Source organism: Epinephelus lanceolatus, chromosome 8 (assembly GCF_041903045.1).
Source record: "Epinephelus lanceolatus isolate andai-2023 chromosome 8, ASM4190304v1, whole genome shotgun sequence".
Classification (NCBI taxonomy): Eukaryota; Metazoa; Chordata; class Actinopteri; order Perciformes; family Serranidae; genus Epinephelus; species Epinephelus lanceolatus.
The window spans coordinates 30,295,997-30,316,667 of NC_135741.1; the positions used below are offsets into that span (position 1 = coordinate 30,295,997).

At 39.0% G+C, this 20,671-nt stretch overlaps 1 protein-coding gene across 1 annotated transcript; it reads left to right on the forward strand.

Moving 5' to 3' along the window:
* Positions 1–1,971: 1,971 nt before the first annotated feature.
* sgk2a (serum/glucocorticoid regulated kinase 2a) lies at positions 1,972–16,822 on the forward strand. The gene is made up of 14 exons (XM_033629924.2): positions 1,972–2,109; positions 4,174–4,235; positions 4,405–4,469; positions 6,294–6,355; positions 6,704–6,761; positions 7,526–7,609; positions 8,906–9,037; positions 10,014–10,126; positions 10,653–10,689; positions 10,805–10,891; positions 11,058–11,153; positions 13,095–13,250; positions 13,656–13,745; positions 15,520–16,822. The coding sequence occupies exons 3-14, from the start codon at positions 4,449–4,451 to the stop codon at positions 15,673–15,675; spliced, it is 1,092 nt and encodes a 363-aa protein (XP_033485815.1). The 5' UTR covers positions 1,972–2,109; positions 4,174–4,235; positions 4,405–4,448; the 3' UTR covers positions 15,676–16,822.
* Positions 16,823–20,671: the final 3,849 nt, after the last annotated feature.

The following is a 20,671-nucleotide window of genomic DNA, read 5'->3' on the forward strand; positions in this document are numbered from 1 at the left end:
AATGGAAGAACTCAGTTAGCTGTTGGGTGGAAAACATGTGGTACTATAATATTATTATAGTACCACATGAAAAAATAAGACACATTAATGGAAGGTGTCTTATTTTTTTATTCTTTGAAGAAGGGAGACCTTTACTCTGTTGCTTTCAAAATAAAAGCTAGCTTATATGCTGGAATGGAAAATGCTCAAAATCATTTAAGAGTCCCCTCTCAATCAAAAATGTAATTTGCTTAAAATTATTTATTCATTTTTGGAAGATTGAGTGTCACTCTGCAGAACGATGCATGTGCAGATTTTGACACTTGAAGGCTGTTTTCACGTTCCATCTTCTGAGAAAAGTCACCTTGGGGCGGCAGTAGCTCAGTCCATAGGGACTTGGGTAGGGAGCCGGAGGGGTCACCGCTTCAAGTCCCTGTCCAGACCAAATATGGAGTGTGGACTGGTAGCTGGAGAGGTGCCATCTCACCTCCTGGGCACTGCTGAGGTTCCCTTGAGCAAGGCACCAAACATCCAACTGCTCGGGGCTCCTGTCCAGGGCGAAGAAGGTTACCTTGGAGGAAACTGTAAATGTGTCAAAGTTACATATGGTCAAAGATATTGGATAAAGCGAGATACCCCACTCAGCTCACTTCCTGATTCAGTGATGTCAGCACCATGCCCCCATAGAAAATTGCGGCAGCTCTGAATGTATTGTCGTCAATGAGGAAAATGAACGTGATCACAATTTATGGTCAATTCTTTCGCCCTATAGTCACTAAAGTAAACATTGGGTTCATTTTCCACAAGCCACACATCTTCCCAATATTCTGACACTAAAGCTGCATTTTTCATCCGCACAGATCAAGAGAAAGTTTGAGGGAGGTTGAGGGAGAACAGGCTCTGATTGGAGGGAAAGCTAACCACGCCCACTTAGGAGACAGGAACCGTTTTCTTAACATTGGATAGGCCTACGGTGGGGTATCTCCTTTATCCAATACCTCTGATACGGTCAGGTTCCTTCTCCATGGCAATCGGCCATCTTGTTTCTACAGTAGCCCAGAGCAGACAAATCAAACACTGGCTCTAGATAGTGCCATTCATGTTTTCACTTCAGCCACCTTTTTCTACACGCTTGGCACACAGGAGAGGTTGCCACTAAATCTTCACATTAGACCTTTAAATCACTGTCTATGTTTATTTAACAGTTCCTATCTTTATTTTAGAGAGAACAAGGCCAGCTGCTTCTCCCCTGGTTTAATTCTTCATGCTAAGCTAGGCTAATCGTCTCCTAGCTCTGTTTTTTACCAAATGCACAAATGCATTATTTTGTCATCTAAATCTTGGACAGACAGAGAGTAGGCTAATCATGTTCCCCAAAATGTTGAATCATTTCTGGAAGTACTGAACATAAAGGATGATTATCAAGGCAAATAGCAAGCTAATGCTTAGCTAACATTAGCATAACAGCTAAGTAACTTTTTAAAAAATAAATGCACATTTTTAATTTTGTGATTTTTATAAATTCAGTATTGGCATTAATTATATTTTAAGAGTGCATAATGACTTAGGAATTGAATCTAAAAGCTAAGGACTTGGGACTTCACTTGGGACTTGAGTGGAAGCACTTGAGACTTACTTGTGACTTGCAAAACAATGACTTGATCTCACCTCTGAAATTTAGCAGTGTCTTAACCCACTAACATTGCATTAGTCATAGTAGTAGCCTATATTTAGTAATCATCCGTCAACAATAGACATGTAAATTAATATAAAAACAAAGTAAAAGCATTAGTTACTTCTCTTATTTTGAAAGCGCAGAGCAGAGTCCGGAAGTAAAGTTCGCCTGAAGTCTGGAGGCAACTCTCTCCTTTCTCCAAGACACACACACACACACACACACACACACACACACACACACACACACACACACACTTTGCTCCGCCTCATTTTGAATCTCTGTAACTTTTCATCAATGATTCACTCTCTGGTAGTCTCGACCTTCCTCCATGACCGTCAACAATTAAAAACACTGACCTCAGATGAGCTTGAGTCGCGAGCCTCTCTGCCAGCTGTCTGAGTCTCCTCACAGTCCTGAACAGAGCACACACATCTCCTTCTCTCTGCACACAGGTGAGCAAACTCTACTGATTTCACACGTATCACCCGGATTATCTATAGAAAACTTGTTTACTCTTAAATTACACAAATTATTTTCTATTTTAGGATCTTCACTTTTCTTGTAATTCACACTGCTGTGTAGCTAATTAACTTGCTAGTGACGTTATTCTGCTGCTGATATTAATGCAATGCCGGTATATTCACAACAGACATGACATCTGAGACACTTACTGAGTTTATGACCTCAGGTTATTGATCTCCGTGATATCACTATTAGTCTATGCAGAGTTCAGACTGTCTAGTCAAACTTTTTGGTCTTTAAATTTGGCTTATTCAGATCACCAATTAAGTTAATGAGTAATTTTTTCTTCTTTGACGAAAAGTCATAGGCTAATATTTCTGAGGAGGCTCTGTAATAAACTAAATAGTGAGTTTATATTTGTCAGCTATCTCCTGCAAGACTTATTGTGGGATACCTTTACATTATCACTCGAAAAAAAATCTATGGTTTGTAAAAGAAAATGAGTTGATTTGGTGAATCAGTCTCCTTCCTGTTGTGAGGAATAAACCTCAGGATGTTTCCCCAAGTGTTGTTGGCAAAAAAAAAATGTAGTTTTACCTGATTGTGGAAGACTTAAAAAAAATTAATAGAACAAATAATTTTGCATCATCATTTTAACCTACAGACATCTTTGTCCTCTTGGTACGGAAGCATTATGCATTCATGAGGGCATTTATTTACCCTGTTTTTCTACAAGATTATTATCTCAAAATTCTGAGAAAGGTTTTCACGGAAAAAAATACTCTTTTTCCTTAATTAGCAAGATTAGAATCTTTAAAAAAGTAATAAATAAAAAAAAGCAGAATTCTTTTCCATGAAATCATTTCCCAGAATTCTAAGATAAGAATCTCGGTAATTCAGAAAAAAAGTGCAGTTTTTTTTAAGTGAATACATTATGCTTCCATATATTTGTATCCTGCTGTGCACTAATTTTATGGATGAGGTCTCTGATTAATTCATCTAGACTTCAGTCTATTCAGGAGCTGAATTGTATTAATTTTTCTTATCTTGCAATCAGCCAGTTTATTAATTCCCCTGAGGGGAAATTCAATGTTCAACTAAACTGCAAAAGAAAAACTGAGAATGCTTTGGATATGTATGTGACTTGCATGTAGCCTAAATTGAGTGGAGTCAAGTTTTCTGTTCCTCGCGTTGATAACAATGTGGGAGAACTGCCATAAACATGAGCACAGCTTGGTAAAATGGACAATTTCAAATCATATAAATGTTGCAGTGCAGACTGTGATAGTTTGATTAATGGAATATTTTGTTTTGGAACAGACACAAGTTGGCAGTATCATGTAGATTAATTTACAATGGAGATAATAAACTGTTGAAGCTCAGCTTTTGACTCGCATAATAAAGAGTCAAGTCCAAAAGGAGACTCAGTCAGTGTTAGATCATGCTTTTTGGTCCAGGAGTCAAAACTTAAGATTCTTATATTTGTTTTTAAATCTGCTAGTTTGACATTAACCTCTCTCCAGATAGTTATTAACCTCTTAGTGTTATTGTTATACGTGATCTTTTCTTGTTTTACGTGTTTCTCAGTAGGTCCGGAGCTGAAGTGGGTATCAAATCTTTAATTGCTGCAGATTTATTGTAGATCTGTGTGGCCTCAAAATGTCTGTCATCATAGCTTTATAAAATTACAGTAAATGAAGTCTGATAGAAAAATTGTCAGCAAACTTAAACGTCAGATTTGGCTCTTCCATTGTCTTTATGCCTAAAAGCAATAAAACAGGTGCTGGAGCTCCTGAAGGCCAAACAAACTGAAGCAAGAGTGTTTCAACATTAGGTGGGGGGCATATGAAATGGGGGGCTTAGGGGTCCTCTGCCAGAAAAAATTGAGCATCAAACACCAATCTGTGCCTTTTACTGTGTCACTTTAAGATATAAATATTTTTAATTTTCTCAAAATAAAAGTTCTCTGCTACTTTCATGTTTTTATCGAACAAACACACACACATAGACACAGAATAACTACACAATGCCCTTCATTGTCTCTGTTGTTCCAGCATCTTGTTCCTTGCAAACCAGAACTACAAGCTCCTCTGGATTCTCAGGTTATCATACTGAGGTCAGCAGTTTATCAAGACACACACACACACACACACACACTGAGCCCTGGCTCATGAGAAGAAATCTTATCTGTGAAATGAGAAAATGTTGAAGTGAAAGTAGTTCACTACCAAAGTTACATCCTGCACAGCTGCCGGCCTCATGACCCTCAGTGTCTCCCCTCACAGGTCTGTCAGACACTGATGCTGGATCAGTGGGAGTGGAATGGATAATGGCCATGGCAAACTGTAATGTGAGTGTATTTCAGTCAGAGAGTCTTTCTTTAATGTTTGCGTGATGCTTTATTTCATGTCGGACCATGTGACAGGGAATCTGCCTGCAGCCCAGGGTGAACTCCATTATCAAGAAAAGGATGTTGAACAACTCTCCCCTAAATCTGAAAACTCAGATTTGTGATGTCACAGAGTTTAAAGTCTGGAGCTGCTCTATAGACAATGAACTGGGAAAGATGTTATAGATGACACTGTCTAAAGAGCAGCTACATACTTTATACTTGATGACATCACACGTTTTAGACTTACTTCTCTGGTTTTTGGCTTTGAAAGTGAGTTGCTTGTGTTCACAAACTGATTGTAGTGGATAAAACATGATGGAATTCTTAATTTAGGTGGTGTTTTCCTCTTAAAGTCATTCATGTAAATTTATCTCCGCCGCCCCCCCAAAATTCCTGTAATGCATATTAAACGGATGATCTCTAACAGAGGGATCTTTTCATCTTTTTATCACACAGTGATCATTCAGCACAAAGCAATGTGACTCAGATCCTCGTGTTTGTATCCTCAGGCTGATTATTTCCCATTTGGGAACATTGTTTGTGTGCTACCAGATTATGGAGACTATTTGTCTCACAATAAAAATTAAAGACTGTTATTTTAAATGGAGAATTTGTGTGAATTTGTACTTTATTTTTCTACTATCTATGTCAAACCAGTTGAACTGAGGTTCACACTGAGACACACTAAACTTGAAAACACATCTTTTGTTTAAGTTCTGATTTTTAGTCTGCATGAGGCCAGAAGAGATTTTAATACATAAAATCTGAAAAGACCAGACTTAAGAAAGATGATATTCTGAGGGATGCAGACCAGGGTCCGACAACAACACAGCTTTGCTCCATCGACTCTAAAGCAATTGTTTCAGATTTCCTTCATTTTCAGGCTGGTTTTGTGGATTTGGAGCTAAATGTTGTGCCTGGGGCACGTTGTGTATTAATGATACTCGTTACCTGGAGAGGTTGGAAAAAGATATATGTTTCTTCCCTGTTCCAAAACCAAAATCAAACCCTGAAAAGTGTAGGGTTAGCTAGCTAGCTACTGAAGATATAGCCTACTGAATGTATACACATGCTGCTTTTGCTTTTTAATGATTATAACAATGAAAAAAAGGCAGACCCTACTGTACAGGAACCAGTGAAGGGAAGCAGGGAGACTTTGCTGATATTCAACCAGCTGTGTGGCATCACACTGTGTGCAGATGAATGTTGTTTGACCCCAGGAGATCACTGCCCGTTCAGCGGCGGAGGTCCAGGTGCTGGCACACACTGCGATGCCACACAGCTGGTTCAATATTGGCAAAGTCTCCCTTTATATTCAGCAGTGATGGGGTGGTTCACTGTCACACTGTGATCTGTAGCCTATATTTTGGCTTTAGCTTCTAACTATCTTTGTCTTTTTAACCTGCTGTTGCTGCTGAGTCAGTTTGACATCCTGGATATATCCTTCAAACACAGACTGTAGACCTCTCTGTCTGCTTCTCTCTGGAATCACTGTTTCATTTTCCCAAAGGTATGATAATATTTCTTCAGGGAGTACAGTTAATTACAGTGTGGGCTACACGTTACTCAGACAGCTTGACGGACCATCACAAAGGGGCGGGGCTTAGCGAAAGGTCAATTATACTGACAAATCTGTAAGCACACAAAATGTAAATACTAGGACGTTCCTCTTGTGCAACTAGTCAACATGACTGGTTGCTTATTAACAGTTTATGTGTCTTTATTTAAAAAAAATGCATGTAAAGTGAAGCCCTCTTTGTTTTGTGTTTATTTGTCCTCCAGCTGCGGTCACCGTCCTCCCCTCCTCATGTTGATGTCAACCTGGGACCTTCGGCAAACCCTCAGTCAGTCGCTCTGCTCTCATTGTATTCACATTCAAGATTTACAGCTACTTATCTATCAAAAATAACCTACAACTGTCTCCGCTAAAAGTGAAATTTCCATTATCTGGATCACATATCTTCAGTAAAAATTCCACAAACAGAATCTTTAATGATTTATATGCTGTACTGTATTCTGTATTTTATGTAACAGAAAAGTCAACCTTTAAGAGAAGGGTCATTTGAACAAAGTACTGTTTGTTTTTGCTGGTAGCCTTTCTACCATTTGTAAGCTATTACAAAAAAAGTGCTTCAGAGGTGATTATGTAATTTCGTCCACCATTTAATAGACTGCTCTCCGTCTTGTTTCAGTGCCAGGCCCACTGACTTTGACTTCTTGGCTGTCATTGGTAAAGGGACCTTTGGAAAGGTAACACTGAAACAATTACTTATCTATCTATCTATCTCTTTATGGTTTAATATAAGTCATGTTTTTCTATCAGCAGTTTCCTTATTATAACTCACACCTGGTCACATATTCACCAGCAGAGAAAGTGCTTTTTAACCATGTACACTCTCTGAGACAGCAGGTGACGTTAACTAATGGTTGACCCTGTTTCAGGAATTAATCGTAGGGTGTATAGATTAGGAGTTAGTCCCAATTAGCAGCAGGGATTTTATTGTCCTGACCTTTTCAGACAGAGGAGAGAGACAGAGAGATAGTGAGCTGTTGCTGACTGTGCAGACAGGGTCAGAGAGAGTCTACCTGCTGACTACTGTCTGATCAAAATGTGCTGCCTGCCTCATGAATCATTAACTTTACAGTCCGCTGAAGCCTCTTAAGGTTACCTGAACGTCATCCAGTCAATGGAACAGCAAAACACTAGAAAATAAAACAGCACCAGAGACATGTTACACATCAGGAAGACAATAAACTCTTAATGTGAATACTTTCTTTGTCGGCAGGTTTGCGTTTCTGCATAAAAAAGATTCTAACAGTGTTTTTATTGGCTGCAAGTCAAGATGTTGTATCAACGCACATTATCAGATTTCTCAGCATCATGTGTTTCCACAGATCACATATCTGTGTTGTGCTCTCAGTGGGGTTTGATGCAATGTCGTGACAGTGGCGCGCTGAGATGGTGGTGCAGTCTGTTTACTAAACAAAGCACTGACAAACAAACCTCCATGCAGGTCCTGCTTGCCAAGCTAAAAGCCGACAACAAATTCTACGCCGTCAAAGTGCTGCAGAAGAAAATCATCCTGAAGAAGAAAGAGGTGGGCTTGCTTGTCCATTTTTAATGAGAGCTGATCCTTTCTGGCATTGTAATTTCTCTCTACAGAGTCTCCACACTGACACACACCAAGCCTCACTTAGACTCTAACGCTTGAAAGCTCCATCTTAAAAATGATGAAGGAGACTCTGCAGTCTGGCTCAGAAATTACTTTTTATTAAATTCCACCGGAGTAAAATATTTTGAAAAACAAACTTACTTACTAGGAGACAAAGGTATTTTGGATTGCACAGTACTCTGATGTGCCAGGCTAAGTTAAACGAAGGTGGAAAACACCTCAGTGAGCCAAGAGGAAAAAGTGTGTGTGTGTGAAGTGTGCTTCAGTATCTATGAGTGTTATTAGTAAACAGTGTTTTGACGCAGCAACACGATCTGAATCTTATCTAATCTGCAGCTTGTTCTGTACAAAGGACAGATTTTACAACTCCCAGAAAATAAACTGAGCAACAAGAGTATCCGATCAAACACACTTGTCCACCTTACATTCGTTTGCTTCTGCTGAAGTGTTGGTGTTAAGAGATGATTGTCCTGTTTTGTTCTTCTCATTTTGTCCTACTGGAACTTAAATTTAAACGTGATGTCAAAGTCCCAGAAAACAATCCCTTCAGACAGGAAGAGAACCTGAAACAGCATTTAGACAATTATTACACAGTAAATTGAATTCTTTCTCTTCAGTAATCATGACACTTTTGATAAATGTCATCTCTAAATCAAGAATTGAGTAAAAAAAAAAAGTGAAATTAAGTAATAAATTGTGCAGAAAACTTTTATGTAGCGAGGAGCCTCCACATGACTGTTGTGGACAACATGACTTGCCGAATGTGATCAGATTCTGATTATTTCAAAGTGGAAATAGACAAGTTTTTTTTCTTTAACCTATCATAATGAAGTAATTGTTAACTGGACAATGTAATGGCCACAGAATCATGACACCACCGACATTTAGAGAGGTTCCCCATAAGCCTCGCTTTCACAATGCATTTCAGTCTGCCACAGGGCACAATGTCCTGGGAAAATGATGGCTTGATTTACAGCACAAAGGAAAATCATTAGTCATTGTGCTTTTGTTTTCCCCAGTAGCTATTAATAGCTATCCCCAGTTACCAAAGAGTATCAGTGTATGTTCTTTACAATAGCAGACATGGCAGATGGTGGAATAACCAAAGTAACTGTGGAAACAGCGGTGGTTGTTTAGATAAATGTGTATTCTGTATGATTCCTGTATTTGTGTGATTTTGATTTATGCATTCATCACCATGTCACTCTCTTGTCTCTTTAGCAAAAGAACATTATGGCAGAGAGAAATGTGCTGCTGAAGAGTCTGAAACATCCCTTTCTGGTCCGACTCCACTACTCCTTCCAGACCCCGGAGAAGCTCTACTTTGTCCTTGACTATGTGAATGGGGGAGAGGTATGTGTCTTTGAACTAAATAAATACAAACACCAACACAGAATACTTTATTTCCATTGGACGTGGTGAGAAATTGACTTTGACGTGGAGTGAATGTTGCGTCCAAAAGAAAACACAAAGGTTAGCTGACTATTAGTTTGAGTCACCATGTTAATTTTCAGATAGTAGATGTTTCCTATAATAAAAGTCTTTGTCAACACCTTGTAGACTTTATAATGTGTGTCATACAGTCAGATTTATGACATTAACTGCCTTGACTGAACATAAACCATTTCGTAACAACCTGATGGACAGGAAGCAACAGGATCTTGATTTTAAGAGACATTATTAGCGGCAGTGCTGCTATCATCTGAAGGATGCTACTAATTTTCTCATTTATATTTGAATCACTTGTATCTGTATAACTGTACCAAACTGTCACCAATTATCGGGCAGAGCCAGGCTCGCTGTTTCCCGCTGCTTCTAGTCTTTATGCTAAGCTAGGCTAACAAGCTACTTGCTGTAGCTTCATATTTAGACATGATCTTTTGTCAATCTTATCACCTAGTGCCAGATAAGAAAGAAAATAAGTGTATTTCCTAAAATATTGAACCATTTCTTTGACACACAAGAACACTAAACACAACATCCTCTATCTTCTTAATTTGATTTGTGTGCGGTTTCAGAACTATCAATAATATTTGATTTCATTCTTTCTGCCAGATGTAAATAAGTTTTTATGGCTCTTAACATCATATGATCTTATTCCTGTGCATTTTGCTTCCTTGTTGTTTGGCTAGGACACAGCAGGCTGCACTGTAACAATACCCTAACAAGTAATCCTTTATTTATGCATATTAATCAGATCAGATAGAGCTAAAGCATGTTACCTCAGACCTTGGCTGAAAGTATTTTATTTTTAATGTCAGGTTGATTTCTCCCTCCATCCTCTCCATGCTGTGTTTATGTGTCCACCCGTATGTCTCTCTGTCTGTAGTTGTTCTTCCACCTGCAAAGAGAGAGGTGTTTCTCAGAGCCCAGAGCCAGATTCTATGCAGCCGAGGTAGCGAGCGCCATCGGCTATCTTCACTCTCTCAACATTGTTTACAGGTGAGAAATCAGAAACATTTATTAAAATGACCTAATGAGTTGGCCGGAATGGCGGCAGTAGCTCAGTCCATAGGGACTTGGGTTGGGAACCGGAGGGTCGCCAGTTCGAGTCCCCGTCTGGACCAAAAGATGGAGCGTGGACTGGTGACAGGAGAGGTGCCAGTTCACCTCCTGGGCACTGCCGAGGTGCCCTTGAGCAAGGCACCAAACCCCCAACCGCTCGGGGCGCCTCACCAAGGGCAGCCCCCTCACTCTGACATCTCTCCACTTTGTGCATGTATAGGTCCTGTTTGTGCACGTGTGTGTCTTTCGGACATGTGTGTAATTGACAAGCAAGAGTGAAAACATTGAATTTCTCCTCAGGGGGATTAATAAAGGAAATAAACTTAAAACCTAATCACTATCTATTACATCCAGAGTGTAGAGACTCTGGGTTTTTACTATAAAACAAAACAAAACAGTAAATTCATAAGCAATCTATTTTTACTTTCTGTTATGACAGTTTGTTTGTTCTTGTTTGTTGCAGAGATCTGAAGCCAGAGAATATTCTCTTAGACTCTCAGGTGAGTCCAGTTCTGCTTCAAACGTCCTCCTCTATATGTTTTAGTCTTTTTTTGCTGTAATTGTGATTATATTTGTGTGACTGAAATGTCCCTGCTTGTGGTTTGTTGTGTGCAGGGCCATGTGGTGCTGACAGATTTTGGACTGTGTAAAGAAGGCGTAGAGCCAGAGGGAACCACCTCGACTTTCTGTGGAACTCCAGAAGTGAGTAAAAAACATACATTTAAAAGGCAGAAGGACATTAGATGACTTATCTGTCACACAACATACTGTATGTCCTACATGGTTGAATTTAAGAGGTGCAGAGAACTAACAGTGACATCAATATATAATATATATTTTATACTTTTTCCATCATTACTGTCTGCAGTACTTGGCACCAGAAGTTCTTCGTAAAGAAGCCTATGACAGGACAGTGGACTGGTGGTGTCTGGGAGCAGTCACCTATGAGATGATCTACAGCCTGGTATGTGTGTTTGTGTGTGGCTGATTTGTACGTTATCCCTTTTGGAAGTATTTTCACGTTAGACAACAATACAGTATATCTTATGTACAGGGTCGACATTTTCATTTGAAGGTGGTGTTGAAGGAAATCTTATGGAATGTCCAAATTATAATGGGTTCAGCTTCAGGGGATCATGAACGTGTTCAGTACATTTCATTCTGCTGGATATTTTTCATGTACAAGTAGAAATTTTGGCCTGGTTGCATTGCTAAGGAAAAGGTCAGAGCATCTCTAAAATTGTAGGATCAGTCCTCTTGGGACCATAAATAGAAAATTGACCCTTCGTAACCACGCAGGCCATCTGTCAGCCAGTCAGGCCACCACTTTGGTCTAGTCTGAAACCTCAGTTATACTTTGTGTTCAGTGCTAATTAATAAAATGCATGATACTAACACACTTAATTAGGATGACAAACATGGGAAATATTACTGTATGTCATTGTAAACACAGTGATGTTAGCATTTCTCTCAAAGTACCACTGCTATGCCTGTCTACTAGGGCTGCCTGATATGAGGAAAATATACAATATATGATAAAGTTGTTGAATGCTGTGATAACAATATTACTTACGATAGATAAACAGATATTAGACTACTCAGTTCTGCTTTTCTGATACAGAAAAGTATACTGCTACGAGAATCTCCTTGTTGAATTGACAGGAAATTACTTTCAATGCAGTCTTTCACAATGTGTTTATTGTGCAAGTTGACATTGCAGTGACTATAAAAGAGTTGTGCAGCCCTACTAAGTGGAGCAGAGGTGTCCAAACATTTTTTTGAATGGGGGCCAGATTAAATAATTTGAAAATACCTGGGGCCAGCGTCCTCTTGCATTATATGGGTTAAAAAAATAAAAATCACATACAAATTAGACCAGAAGTTCTCAACTGATGGGATGCAGTCCGAAAGTGGGTCTTGGGCCCATTCCGAATGGACCACAGATGACTCCAGAATGTGTTGAGGTTGTAAAAAAAAACCCCACTGTTTATTTGTAAGTCCAGTACATTTCCAGCACAGAGCTTTTATTTTGAAGCGCCGTTTTTCGCTGTAGAGTGAGTGTCTAACGGACAGCTACGTGACAGAGGCAGCAAACTAACTCAGTGACATGGCCAAATGCAAGTATGACACTGTTTGTATTAACTGTGGGACCTTGAACTAATGACTAAGAAGAAATCTGGACCCTGTTGCTGGACCAGTTGGGAACCACTGAATTAGACAAACACAACTTTTTCATCTTCCATTGAACATTGCTTTCCATTGCTTCTGAAAACAGTGGCTCTTGCTGTCAACTTAATGCCTCTTTCTTTGTTTGTTTGCTTGTTTCTCGTCTGTTTATGATCTTTACGAACACGTACTAGTTCTGTCTGTGTAGTTTCTACTTGGTGCAGGTCTACAAACTGTATGATAGTCCTGCCATTAGCTGAAAAATTGAAAAAATGCAAAATGATCTTGCTTGATTAACCAATATTGTATGGTGGGCCACATATTGTATATTTTTAAAGAAAAGCAGCAGGTGGTTTAAAATCTGGCTGAGGGCCACGATTTGCCCCTGGGTAGGACTTTGAACATGTCTGAAGTCGAGTCTAACAGAGCTGCTACCTTGGCTGAAGACTCTCATTTTATGCATATAGAATATGTCTATTTTGCATTTATGTATATGTATATGAATTTTGAATCTTAAATCTTAATCTGCCGTACACTCAGGACAAAAAGGCACACACCAATCTGACATACAACCTGTTAGAGACAAGGTCAACACTCATGGTCCTAGGAATAATGAACATGGATTTTCAGCTTCTTACAAGTGAACACATCTAATGAAACTTTTGCAATGTTAATAATATGTTAAATTGCCCTGTATCCTTTCATACTAATGATATTTGTACCCTTCCCTCCTCTTCAGCCTCCTTTCTACAGCCGTGACGTTGGTGAAATGTATGATGGGATCCTCCACAAGCCGCTGCCACTGCCTCCAGGGAAGTCTGATGCCGTCTGCTCCCTGCTGGTGGGACTCCTGCAGAAGGACCAGCACAGACGCCTTGGGGCCATCGCCGACTTTGTGAGTGTGTCTTTCAGCTGTTGCTACACATTGAACCAGATGGTTTCCCAGACAAGAAATAAGCCCAGTCTTAGACAAAGGATGATCAAAGGACCGCTCCATTAAATGCTGCTTTAACTGAGGACTAAGTTTATTCCGTGTTTGGGAAACGAGCCTCGAGCAGTAGAAGACATCTTTAAAGGACTTTGGATCTTTTCTAAGAACAGATCTCATCCAGTACCTCTGAGAAAATGTACCAGGATGACATCACTTTTATACTTTGTTTCTCATAGTTAAAACAGCACAATAATTGTGCAGATCTCTATCAAAGTGCCAGTTTTTCTGAATTCTTAATAGGAGGAATGGGAAATGTCGATATAACTATATACCGTACACATGTATAACTTTTCTTTCTTTTATTTACAGTTAGAAATAAAGAACCACACATTTTTCTCTCCAATCAACTGGGACGACCTTTACCACAAGAGAATCACTCCTCCTTACAACCCGAATGTGGTGAGTTGTTTTAGGCTGTGAACACTAACTGTTGTTACATATTAAGTCTGTCCCTGCTCTCTGTCTTTTGTCAGCTGTGTGTGCACATCTAGACATCTGTGTACCTCCTCAAATACAATCATTTACCTCCCCTTACGTTTTGTCACCCACAACACATTTTCCAGTGGCAGTGCCAACAAAACCCACGGGAAATGACATACAGCAGAGGGCCACTGGCTGGAATCCAGCACATGGCCACTGTGGCAAGGACAGTGCCTTTGTACATGGGGCGCCCTCTTTACACACTGAGCTAGTGGGCGCCCCCAGTAGATTGTACTAGGGGTGATCCTCAGATATGCTTTGTATTAGCAACTGAGTCTAGTTTTAAAGCAGCTGTATGTGACTTTCAGATAATTGATATAGCATTTGCTATGTAAAGATAGATATGTGGAGTGATGGCATCCTGAGGAGAAAATGAAGCCATGCTCCGTCCGTGTGTGTTGTATTTCAAGGTTCTTTGTCCAGTGTTGTGGTAGATGGTCCAGCGGTCCTGCTTTGCACTGTGCTTATAGCAGCTACATGTGATATTGGGACAGGGTCATTAAGGAAGCATAGCGCCCACCCTCTGGTCCCTCCCATGTTATCACTGTTCGCTCCGTCAGCACTGTTGTTGTTGTAAGCACTATTTATTGAGTTAGCACCATTAGCGGCTAGCAGCTGGCACAACCACCTTCATGTTGAGAACCTTGTGCAGACTTTTTCCCTCCAAACTCTGAATCAGAGAGCCTGTTTACACCTGGTATTAACATGGATTTCAGTAATCTGATCAAGTGGACGGCTAAGACATATCGTCGTTCGCACCTGTGTCTATCATGCATCTATAGCGAACCACTTGTGTTCAGATTTTGTTACTGCCTATACTACTTATCCTAGAAGGTCAAAGGGCCCACAGTTTTTCTATTCACACTCTCCCTAGCTATTCACTAGTCATGTTAGTGGTTCTGTTGGTACAGCTGGACATATCACTGTCTGTCAAATTCAACACGTCTCCATCCATAGGACAAAATTAATCATGTGACAGGTCGTCCAACACGTTGTAAAATGGACAACTTATAGAGTGTAAGCACACTGTCACCAAAACAGCCACCGCATCCTGTATTGATGATGTATTTTCCTGTTACGTCCTTGTCAGAGAGGCCTCGGGACATATTACCTTTTACTCTACAAAAGATATGGGGTCAAATGCACCCCAGACCACCTCTGTAAGTGGTTTGAGTGATTGGATCACAATGCGTCTTGGTGTTCCTATACACTTGTATTTAACGCTGTCCATTTGGGATCGGATCACCCAAGATGCATGTTAATACCAGTTTTAAACAGACTCATAGATATGCTCTAAATGTCGCGTACAGCTCCTTTAATGACACTAATTTATAGTACCACGGCATCAAAAATACTTATTTGTGATTTACTAACAGGTTTAATTACTTTTAAATTAGTTAAAAACTTTAAATGTGCTGCATGTTACTCTGGAGAAAGATGGTTGATTGTTGAGTCTCATTCCCAAGTTGTCTAATATCAACATGTTGGGTTAGTGGTTGACTACCACCCCAAAGCATTGGTATTTGATGACAATATATATGCAGCTGTATGTAACCATAGCAACATGGAGTAAGCGGGATAGTGCATCCTGACATTTCTGTTACAGAAATCAAAAAACCTGCCAGAAGAAACTTCCCTTCCACCTTGTCCATTATTTTCAGAAATCACTTACACAGATTGTTTCATCTTTCAGAGAGGCCCGGCTGACACTCAGCATATTGATCCTGAGTTCACCAGAGAAATGGTTCCTAACTCCGTGAGTCGAACCCCGGAGTTCAACGCCGGCACCAGCTCCAACAACGCCTTCAATGGGTTCTCCTTCGTCGCCACTGAGGACAGCTTTCTGTGAGGCAGGAGTTAACTGTCAGATGTTTGAACAGGGTGATTCTTTTAATGGAGTGATATTTCTTTTTTTGAGTCTCACGAAAATAAGAGCTCCTCATGAAGCACTGCAGAAATCCCGACATGTCATCTATGTTTGACTACTGCAGGGATTTCCCGATTTTTCCCTTTTGAGGGTGTAGCAGAGGGAGCACGCCTGCAATGGAGACATTTATGGTTAAAATATGTTCCAAAAAGATTGCCTGAAAGTCCCAGGTTTGTTCTTAGAGAGATAGGGAGGATCTGCATAAACGCGTTACCAAGATGCAGTAAAAATGATTGTTATTCCATTCATCTTCAGTGGAATAACGAGTGTGTTTGATAATTATTTTATGAACAAAAATTGTCATATTATGTCTATTCAAAAAGAAATCCCCCACCACATTGTCTTCCTGTGTACATCCGGACTGAGGGCTCTATTTTCCTGAAAATGTGCAGATGCAAATGAAGGCAAAATTTCAAGTGCAAACAGAAATAGGCATGACCATCAAACAACAGCAGGAAGAGGTGTGAGTGTGATGCCCTGCCATGGAGTTTGCTCTGAGCAGAGGAAAAAATATAAAATAAAAAGGAAAATATTTATAATACATATGTAAAATTACACAAGGCACATCTCTCAAATCAGACTGTTGATCTGACATTTCACAAGTTGTTTTTGGAAACTCAGACATCAAACAGAACATCAGTGCTGACGTCACTGGATCATAATCATGTAGATGATATTACTGATCTTCCTCAGCAACATTTAAATTTGTATTTTATTGCTCTATCAATCTGCAGTAGCTTAGATGAAAACAAACCATGTAGCAAACATAAAGAGGAAGAACTTAACATACATGAAAGGTGCTTTGTGATTATGGAGAGGTCTGTGCCTGTACACCTATTGCCCTGAAAATAGACCTGCATCTGAGGTAAAGAGCATAAAACTTATTTTGCCCTTATGCTGGCTTTACACCTGCAGGAAAATAGAGCCCTTAATAGTGTCTGTCTCCCTGATCCCTGATGATTTTTACAGAAAAACATATCTGAATTTTTTATGTGAACAGAAATAATAACCCTTAGGTTCACCACCAGTGCTTTGAAAGAAGACAGCATCCAAAAAAAGAAATGAAAAAGGCAGTTCGATTTTTTAACATCAATAATACTACACTCATACCCAGCAGAAACAGATGGGTAAAAAAAAATCTACTGCTTTAACCAGCCGTGTTTTTCACTTTAACATCAAATATCAAAAAACAACTATCATTTCACACTTTTGTCACATTGCTATGATAAAGGAAAACTGAGATGACTGGCTGTCTCTACTGGCTTTTCACATCGTCCTATGGGGTCAGATTTCACAGGGAAACTGCTGAATTGTTGGAACAAACTGCACTTTGTAATCATTGTTAGTAAGTACATCAAGTCTGTTTTTTTCTTGACTGAAGACCAAAACAAAAAGTTTGACAAAAGAAAGACGACGAAAACTCAGCTAAGAATAATTATAATATAATATATATGAGACAGTGAGTGATACAGTTGGTGTGAAACAGAGGCTCTCACAACAGTGGTCTGGTTTGTTTAAGGCAGTTATGTCAAAGTGTCAAAATTAGTTTTCAGATGATGCACTGGTATTAAAAAATGCTCCGTGTAGCACTTTTTAAAAAAATGTCAGTTAGCTACACAGTGTTTATTTTGTGGACTGTGGTTTTATGAATTGTAACTGGGAAGCTTGGAAAAGATTTTAGCTTGTAGATAGCAAACAGTGATGTTGATTAGTTTTGTTTCATGATACATGTTAGTGTTATATTGAATACTGTATGAAACATCTGTAAATATACAGTAGCAGCTTTGATGTACTGTAGTAACGTGATAACAAATGAAGTTGGTGATTGATGGTGCTTGACGTTGACAGTGCTGGGTGATGCATTTGTACATCTGATGTCCTTGTTATTTTTATTATGTCATTTACATATCTATATACCTGACATCTGGTATTAAAGAAGCTTCTCTCTTTCAGTTGCTGAACATAGCATATCCCTATTTACCTGCTTTAAAAGACTAACGTTAGTTTTGCTCAAAGTTTTAGATTTACAGAACAATATACCAGATGCTGGAAACCAAATACGCTCACAGGGGAAATGCAGCTTTAATAACTTCTCCTAAATGGTCTAAAGTCACTCAGACGAATGCTGCTCTGACCCTCATTGCTCATCGTTTGCCTTCTGAAACTGTAACCCTGCATGCCAAGCCGTTGTTCCTTGACTGATCCTGTTAATAGATAGCTGATGAAAGAGTGTCACGTCACGTGTGTGTGTGTGTGTGTGTGTGTGTGTGTGTGTGTGTGTGTGTGTGTGTGTGTGTGCGCTAATTGTGTGTATATAGAAAACATGTTAATAAATCAAATATCTGTCAAAACATTTACATGTTCCTTTGGATGAGTCATTTAACGTGTGTGCATAACAGAGACAATGTTTTTGGTGATTAACCAATCAGTGAGTAGCTTGTAAAATCTGCATGTTAAAATCACTTCACCTCGGTGACGACCCGAGTGAACTTTGCCGTATATTACGCCTTTATTGCTTAGTATGATGACTGAGATAAAGTGACATCATAAACACAGGTACAGTTCAGTTATTGCAGGAGGTGGAAAATAATAATACATTTACTGAAATACTGAACATAAGTACTGTTTAAAGGAAACTTGGATTTTACTTGAGTATTCCATTTTCTACTCTGCTACTTCTACTCCACCATAATTTAGATATAGATTTATTTTTTATATTTTCCATCTGAACAGCCTGCTTCGTCTACTGTATCCCAAAATGCAAAGAGCTGGAACAGTCACAACAACTATTTTTTTTTCTTATGTTATCTTGTGTAAGAAGAACAATTCACAACTGGGAGTAGGTTACAGCCTATCTGTAACGAAACTGCAAAGCCATAATGTTTAAATTAATCCTGCTAAGCTATGGTTTCATATCACAAAGACAGCACTGTAACCCTTAGCAAGCTGTCAATAAGAAAACAACATGACATACATAACTTAAAGTTGTTTTTTTTTAATTGAAAAATGTTCATGTACAAACAACGGGGCCTTAACGTCTTTGCATTAGATTAAAAGGATCCGTTGCATACAAACTGACAGGCATAAACAAAAGATTGGTACTTGAAATCAGCTCCTCTTCCTACCCGTATAACTGCTGTCTTCAAACCATGACGTACTCATAATTCAGAATGCAGTGTGTTTGTGTGTGTGTGTTTCCAGGCCAGTCACCAACTGTAATCATCTGTGTATGGAGCCAGCAGAGCCGGGTGGGATTAGTGAACCCAAAACAAACAAATACACACTCAGCAGGTACAGGGATGTTAATTTTGAGCACAAAAGAGCAGCAGCACAACACTTTGATGCTCGCACAGGTGTGTGGTTTTTGTGTGTGTTCAGCTGCATCATCTTTTGGCATGAGTGATAATGTAAACTTAATCTGTGTGCACGTGTGTTACGTGTATAAAGACACACATCTCTCACTAATGATAAACTGTATGTGGGCACTACTAAATACAGTATTAACTTTTGAGAGGTTTGAACAAAGTTACTGAACAGACAAAACAGGAAAGTGAGTCTCAGGTCATATCCGACACAGAATGTTGTACAACTTGAGAGAGGCAACATGTTGACAACAGGGTGAGGACACAATTACCCAAAGTCTGTTTAGCACAGAAGTTGTTTCATTAAACAAACTCTATTAATGCAGTCATCTGATTAATGTTTACCCACTCTGATTCATCAGCAAGGAACACATTTATGACAGCGCAAACACATCTATTTTATGACATAGTATATAAAAAGGTGAACAAAAGCGTACTTAATGTTAATCACAATAACACCACAACTTCAGCTCTCAAACATCATCACTGATGTGAACCAACAGTATTTTTGTAAATAGTAGTAGAAGGTAAAAAAAAAAATTGTAAGAGTATATCCTGTGTGCTGTAACATATGTACAGAGTTATGGTTATTTTCTCCTGTTATTATTGTTCACTGTATGTTGTCTGTGTGTATGTTTGTGTCATAAAAATCCAGATATTAATGGTAACTTTTTATAGCGACACAAAGAGGTTTCCAAGGATCAATAAACACAAGATAAGAAAATATATCATAAACCAATGACATCAACAAAGCAAGATAATGATCAAAAAAGAAAGCAATTAATGAACAATGTAAGCACTGGTAAAACAAAGATAATTCATATTTTAAAGAGCAAAATGGGTCTTGGAAAAGGTTTTAGGTATAAAGGAATGTCATTAAGTCTAAAAGATTTGTCACTATATTTTTGTTATGCTGTTCTGTCTCTTTTTTGTCAGTGTGTCTCATCTGTTTTTATCACTTCTCTTCTGTTTGATTTCTTAACCAAACGAAGCACTGCAATCAGTGGTCATCTTCAGCAGCAAAGACTCATAAATTTAAATTTTCCAGAGTGATCAAAAGGTCAATTATTAATCTTAACAGACACTCCTGTTCACTTGAAGGAAGAGACAAGGCAGGTGGAGAGTTGTGACCTCAGCAGCAGCTTACCATCTGCATGACTGTTTAACTGCCCCACTTAGTGGTCAAAATAAGAAACGCAACTCATGAAACGGGTAATTGACTCATTGATGGCACTGAATGCATCAAAAATATTAACAGAACTTAAGGCTGCATAAAACACACATACAGTAGTGTGTGTAACATAGGCTTATATAGTTTTTCCCTTGTTTCCATTACCATTATGTAGGCAACTTAATTTTACTAGTTTTGTATAAAGACAGCAGCTTTTATGTGACATTAAGGTGCAAATGCTGTCAGCACTAAATATTCAAAACACACATGGAAAGGGCCATAGTGTGATGGAAACGCAGTGGTTTAAAGGTCCCATTTTGTGAAAAGTCAGATTTCCATGTCATTTGAAAAATAAAGCAGGCATAGGTGCTATATGAATACTGTG

Excerpts from the sequence above, each read along its gene's own strand:
- sgk2a (XM_033629924.2), top strand. The coding sequence starts at position 4,449 with ATGGCCATGGCAAACTGTAAT. Across the intron at positions 6,762-7,525 it reads GTAAAGGGACCTTTGGAAAG|GTCCTGCTTGCCAAGCTAAA; the intron begins GTAACACTGAAA and ends ACCTCCATGCAG. Across the intron at positions 10,690-10,804 it reads ATATTCTCTTAGACTCTCAG|GGCCATGTGGTGCTGACAGA; the intron begins GTGAGTCCAGTT and ends TGTTGTGTGCAG.